General features: G+C 37.1%; 1 protein-coding gene across 2 annotated transcripts in view; it reads left to right on the plus strand.

The window, feature by feature from the left end:
- The window catches only part of rabgap1 (RAB GTPase activating protein 1), a 130,030-nt gene extending 128,147 nt beyond the window's left edge, over positions 1-1,883 (plus strand). For both annotated transcript variants that reach the window (XM_073829635.1, XM_073829636.1), the window contains one exon: positions 603-1,883. In XM_073829635.1, the coding sequence (XP_073685736.1) occupies positions 603-725 (123 nt within the window). In that variant the 3' untranslated portion in view covers positions 726-1,883. The remainder of the gene's footprint in view (positions 1-602) is intronic.
- Positions 1,884-7,295: the final 5,412 nt, after the last annotated feature.

Genomic DNA, 7,295 nt, shown 5'->3' on the forward strand with positions numbered 1-7,295 from the left:
GCTCCGCCATGCGCTTCTCATCCGTACACGCCTCTTTGACGCAGCATACAGCAGTGTTGTGCATTGTGTCCAGCTGATAAGAAAAGTTATCTTAAAAATGCATTCATTTGTTATAATCATTCTCAATATTTTGAAGTACCCAAGTTAACAATATTGATTCGCCTCTCACCTCTTAAGCTCGCAGAATAATGCAATTTTTTTTTCGTCTTTGAACATTTACATCATCTTGATCGCGATTAGAAATTTGATTTATTGTGCAGCCCTAATTTGAAACGGTGCTTATTTGAAAATGTTTTATGTGATATTCCAATTTTACTTTCAATTAGCAACTTTGGATGGAAACCAAGCTATTGTGGTGTAAACATACCCTTAGTAAGCATAAGACACTTGTATCAAAAACAGAAATATTACCAAACGTATGAAGAGCGTCTATTCACACACACATTAAAATGGTTCAAAGTAAACCAGGTTGAAGATTTAGCCTAATGAAATGTACCAAACATTGTTTAGGCTTGCTTGTGTCCAGTGGGCAAAGGTTGTAGAAGTTTGAGATCTCCGGTGTCAGCTAAAGAATTAGTAAGCAAATGTCTTCCTGTTTTTAGGATCTGGAGCATCATCTGGGTCTGGCTCTGAACGAAGTCCAAGCAGCCAAAAAGACGTGGTTCAACAGGACGTTAAGCTCCATCAAGACGGTCACGGGAGCTCAAGGCAAAGAGAGCGTCTAACGGGGACACTTCCAGAGATGAAACAAACACTCCAGCCCCGTCATCTCCCCCCACAGCTGGAACAGTGCGAACAACTTTCCTTTATTTCCTTTTGTATAAACAAAAACTTTCCTTCTAGGGTACCAGCTACCCCATTTGAAACACAAGTACTTACTGAAAGAAAACGACTTTAATGCTAGTCTTTCTACTACTGATGATATTAAACAAAAAGACTGGGGCGTGAAGCTGACCAAAAAAACGCTCTTCTGGGGGATATTAACATTTCTATTTGCTGTCCTACTCAAGACTACTTGCACAAACAGAGAATCCGAGTCTACAGACGGTACGAGTGCTGCCGGAAAACTAGCTTACGTTCTAGCGTGACTTTCGTTATTGTAACAAGAGGGTAAATGTGTTGATCGTGTGCATGTGTATGACTGAGATCTTTTATTGTACAGTGTGTGTGTTGGCCAACATTGTGGTTCTCAGAGGAAGACTAAAACAGGAAGTAGGTAGCACACTGTATATAGACTGTACAGTGAACTTTTAATTAAATTCCTCCTCAAACCACTAGCTGGCGCCCTTCTGATATTAACAAAACAAATGAAAAAGTTTATGATGGGATATATGCGCAACCAGATCTGTGAAGTCTGCTTGTGTACGCGAAAGGTCAAAGCTCTTTTACGGTAGCCGTTCATCATGACTAACAGGAAGCACTTACGCGGTGAGCACACGCTTTGATCGGCAAGCACATCTGGAGGTAAAGAAACCTGCGGCAGTCACTGTGTTACGGACTCTCTGTGGGGAAGGTGTTTGCACCTTACAGACATATTTATATTGATATCACGCTTGCTAGAGTTACTGTCGTTGTTAAAGAAGACAAATGAGGCCGTTCTAAAAGGCACTGGGTTGTAAATAAAAATGAAAAAAAGCATTATGTTTTTTGTTTTGATTAATTTTATATTTCAACTTTGGTAACTGTACTAATGTTGCCTAATTGTACTGTGCTACAGGTTATTACTCATGTTTTGCTTTTGTCTGAATTTCAAACTGCTGTCTGATCATTACATGCCAAATGTACCTTTTACCCAGCGTTACATGCGTGTGGACATGGTAATAGTGTAGGATGCATTGTGTAAACTTCCATGAATTTCAGAATAAACCTCTGAACACATCATATCTGGTCTGGTGTTTGTTCTTTATGTATGAGACTCACCTTCACATGATCTTTACATGAGTTTTCAAACAACACTCACTACAGTTGAAGTCAAAAGTTTACATACTCCTTGCAGAATCTTTATGTAGACATATAGTACATGTGGACTATATGTAGACATTTACATATAGTCCACAAGAGAAAATAACAGACCTGTTCAAAAGTTTACATACACCTTGGGCTGGGCGATATGGCCTAAAAATAAAATCCCCGATTTTTTCCACAAAAAATCCGATTTACGATTTAAATCGATTTTTTCCCCCCTACTACTTTTAGCATCATGCTTTTCCACAATGTATATGGGCACCATATATTTTGCAATATACATTGCAACTGCATCAGTGATCGCTTTCCACCAGGCCCCATTCTTACCATACCAGACACAGTAAATGTTTGTAAGACAAATAAATATGAGAGGAAAATGGGAGGAAAATATATATTTCCATGCTTTTCTCTTGCACTTATATCGTATACAAAAATATAACATGCATTAGTAATTACATGCAGTGTCATTAGTGCTAACTCAAACATACTACTTGCTAATTAAAGTTTAATGACATACTGTTATCAGAAAAGTATCAGTAATTTCGTTAGAATGTTGGTTCTTATAATATCCCTGAACACACAATTATACATAAAGCAAGAGTAAGGTACAGTCGTGGCCAAAAGTTTTGAGAATGACACAAATATTAGTTTTCACAAAGTTTGCTGCTCAACTGCTTGTAGATCTTTGTTTCAGTTGTTTCTGTGATGTACTGAAATATAATTACAAGCACTTCATACGTTTCAAAGGCTTTTATCGACAATTACATGACATTTATGCAAAGAGTCAGTATTTGCAGTGTTGGCCCTTCTTTTTCAGGACCTCTGCAATTCGACTGGGCATGCTCTCAATCAACTTCTGGGCCAAATCCTGACTGATAGCAACCCATTCTTTCATAATCACTTCTTGGAGTTTGTCAGAATTAGTGGGTTTTTGTTTGTCCACCCGCCTCTTGAGGATTGACCACAAGTTCTCAATGGGATTAAGATCTGGGGAGTTTCCAGGCCATGGACACAAAATGTCAACGTTTTGGTCCCCGAGCCACTTAGTTATCACTTTTGCCTTATGGCACGGTGCTCCATCGTGCTGGAAAATGCATTGTTCTTCACCAAACTGTTGTTGGATTGTTGGAAGAAGTTGCTGTTGGAGGGTGTTTTGGTACCATTCTTTATTCATGGCTGTGCTTTTGGGCAAAATTGTGAGTGAGCCCACTCCCTTGGATGAGAAGCAACCCCACACATGAATGGTCTCAGGATGCTTTACTGTTGGCATGACACAGGACTGATGGTAGCGCTCACCTTTTCTTCTCCGGACAAGCCTTTTTCCCGATGCCCCAAACAATCGGAAAGAGGCTTCATCGGAGAATATGACTTTGCCCCAGTCCTCAGCAGTCCGTTCGCCATACTTTTTGCAGAAGATCAATCTGTCCCTGATGTTTTTTTTTTGGAGAGAAGTGGCTTCTTTGCTGCCCTTCTTGACACCAGGCCATCTTCCAAAAGTCTTGGCCTCACTGTGCGTGCAGATGCGCTCACACCTGCCTGCTGCCATTCCTGAGCAAGCTCTGCACTGGTGGCACTCTGATCCCGCAGCTGAATCCTCTTTAGGAGACGATCCTGGCGCTTGCTGGACTTTCTTGGATGCCCTGAAGCCTTCTTAACAATGCAGTGGAAAGTTTGTTCATTTTCATGGCAAAGAAGGACTATGCAATTCATCTGATCACTCTTCATAACATTCTGGAGTATATGCAAATAGCTATTATAAAAAATTAAGCAACAACTTTTCCAATTTCCAATAATTATGTAATTCTCAAAACTTTTGGCCACAACTGTACATTTTACTGAGATTATAAAGTGAATGTTCAGTATGCAAAGCACTGCAAACTTAAGAGTACGAATCAATTTATCTGAGTGGACAGGGAAATTTACCCATCTGTGATTTCACATCTCAGTCAGGCTAGTTAAGTATAAAGCCAAAAGATAAGTGACTCCTACAATATCATTATCATGACCACATGAGACACATTTAAAAAGTGTTAGTTACTTTCATCCTAAACATTGCAACATGGAGTACCATTATATACAGTTAAGGTCAATAGTTTACATACACTTTGCAGAATCTGCAAAATGTGAATTATTTTACCTAAAAAAAAAATATATATTTTTTTATTTAGTTCTGACCTGAATAAGATATTTCACATTTATAAAAATTACCCTGTTTAAAAGTTTACAGTTCTTAATATTGTGTTGTTACCTGAATGATCCACAGCTGTTTTTTAAGGGGAGACACTGCGGGAAAAAAACAAAAACACTGTTTTTCATGCACCTGTCAAGTTTGAGATTTTGGGCTTTTTGGTGTCTCATAAAGTGACTTTTTTAAATAGAGGAAAGAAAACATCCAAAAGGCACTGTTAAGCATGTCTTTTATAGCACTTTCTGTATTTGTGTCAATACATTTCAATTTCAATACATATTTTTAAAGGCCGTTTTCTCAAAATGAGTTTTTCTTCTACATTAAGTAATAAATCTCCACTTCAGTAACACACCAAACTACATTTTTATTCCTGTCTATATTCTGAAGGTTTTTACAGAGGGATTTGTTTATATATAATTTGCTTGATTTTACACATTTTATTTAACATTGCATTCTGTCTGTTAACAAGTTTTTTTTCTGAATTATGACAAAGTGACAAAATGAGATACCTAAAACCCCCTCTGTAAAAACATTTGACTCTAATGTCAAAAAAAAATTAAACAAGAATTTTGAAACTGACTTCATCCAGTGTTTATATTTTTGTACTAGACATGTATGCAAATTAGCGCATATTTCATTAAATAATGCATCATTTGCATATTTAAACCTAACATTTTAGAAAACTTGCAAAAAATGTTTGCAATGATCAAAGTAATCAACTGGGTAAGTAAGGTGATAACTATTAGTTCATTTTTTACCCTATTCACCTGCAGTGTCTCGCCTTAAGTGATGGACCCTTTTCACAAGACCACGATGATGTGTTTCAACGGTCATCAGCATCGTAAATCCTTGAAAGTTTTATATATTTTGATTAAAAAAAAATGCATGTGCATTTTAAACACTGTTTTATATTATATTACCTTTGCATCAAATTACAAAAAAAAAAAAATAGGCTGTGTTTCTAATGCAGCGTCTATGGGAGGGATGGTAAACATGACATTCTCTCTCCTGACTGCTGTTATCAGTCACTTTTTTTCTCTTTTTTTGAAAGTCGTTAAAACATTATTGTGGAGTATTTTTCTATTATTATTTTTTTTTTGTTATTTAAGCAGATGGGAACGCACCTTTTTTGTTTACTTAATCAAAAAATAGGTTAAATTTCCATCTATCCATATGGAATTATCATATTCATATCACATTCACAACATTTATAAATATTTAAAAGCACTTTAAAACATTATACTTGTGGTAAAATCTGTTATGCATTATATAATTTTGTTAATAACAATGTTGAATTGCATGCTTATGAAATAGTCATCCAAGAGGCTAAAAACAGCTGAAATGTGCTCATTATAGCAAATAAAGAAACCCTGCTATTGTGATGAATGCTTTTTATGAATACATTATAAACACTTAGTTACTTACCTCAAGTTTCCAATTTTGTATGACTCAACACTCTATACATCGTTTCATAACGCGGAAACAAGCGTACTGGTTCAAAGATAGTAATGGCAACAGAACACTTGGCTGACAAAACGCGTTTTAAATAGTTAATATTAACAATAAAAAAATAAAAATCGCATCGTTTATAGCGAACGAACCTGAAAAGCATCACGCCGCGAAACTAAGATGCCAGCAAAATTTCAAGTTAGTTAAAGCTGTAGTCTACGATGTTGAAAATCAGTCGAGAAAGCCTGAATTTTTTAAAAACTCATCCCGCCCCTCCACACGCACACCCCTCCCCTCTGTGCTACCTGATCCCTCCCACCGGGAGACGACCTGAACAACGTCACTCAGTCAAGCAGGCGTTTCTTCCGCGCGCTTTTTCTGTTTACTTTAAAAGCAACAAAAAGCATGCGTGGTGTGAAATATCATTTACATTAGGATTCGACGCATAATGAGTTGTTGAATGTTACTGTGTACCTTTGAAGCTGCAAGCGATGACAAGGACGATCTCATGCTGTTGTTCATGCTCCACAACTGCAAAACGTGACTGTCATCAGCTTGTTCAGTCGTGAGGTAAGGAATACTATTTCCAGCTCCAGTCTATACACGTTTTAATTAAGAGTACTATCTTAACAGCAGTTTATTAGCCTGAAAGTAACCATGGCTTTACTACAAACAAACGAATAATTAAACCCACAAATTAAATGGTTTTGCTAAACTAACCATAGTTTAGCCATTTTTTATGTGTATTTTAATCTTTCTGATTCTGATTCTGACTAACCACAATTTAAACTTGGTATCTGTAATAAAACTGTGGTTATACAAATAGTAATCAATCTGCCAAAAAAAAAAAACATGGTTTACTGCACTTTTACTATGGAGTGTTTTCACAACGCTTCATAAATCAGCCATTATGGCGGCACTGAACATAAACAACGCCACTGAACCGAATGAAATTTGCATATTTTTCTGATTATTGCTGCTGAAAACAGTCAATTATTGTCATGTTTTGGCCTGTACTAATCTGGTCAGACCAGGAAAAGCATTTGAAGTACTATAGACCATAGATACATATATATACGTAGATACCGCATTGGACCGCTCCAAGCACGTAGATGCGTCCGCCATATTGGAACGGTCCACTTGACGTCATTCGCCATACTATAGGTTCACAGACCAACGGCTGTGCAGGACTGTGGCATTTCGAATATTCAGTGATTACTATGGTCAATTACATAGATCTATGGGTGAATGGCGTCAAGTTGACCGCTGTGAAATGGCGGACGGCTTACGTATAACGGCCCATAGAAACAGTCGCTAATGAGGCATCTACGTATATATATCTATGTTATAGACTGCCAAAAGCTATAGCAAATTAAGAAGAAAAGAGTGCAAAAAACTGTCTAAGGAACAAAAGGCGTTTGTGGTTGGCCAAACTGAACCAGGATTTCCAGGACATGAATCTTAACAACATTCATGTTTGTTCTTATCATTTCTGGTCAGGTGGGTGAAATATTAGGCTAATATCTTAATTAATACTGCTTGTACATATCTTTACCACCTATTTACTTTAGTTTGTCAAATTATTGCACCCTTTCCTGCTTACTAGGTCCTTCTAATATATGGTTTAGCATCTTCCACACGTTTTTCCTGTAGTTTAGACAGCATAAATTAGCAGAACAATGTATTCAGTAGT

This window comes from Garra rufa, chromosome 23 (assembly GCF_049309525.1).
Source record: "Garra rufa chromosome 23, GarRuf1.0, whole genome shotgun sequence".
NCBI classification, from domain to species: domain Eukaryota; kingdom Metazoa; phylum Chordata; class Actinopteri; order Cypriniformes; family Cyprinidae; genus Garra; species Garra rufa.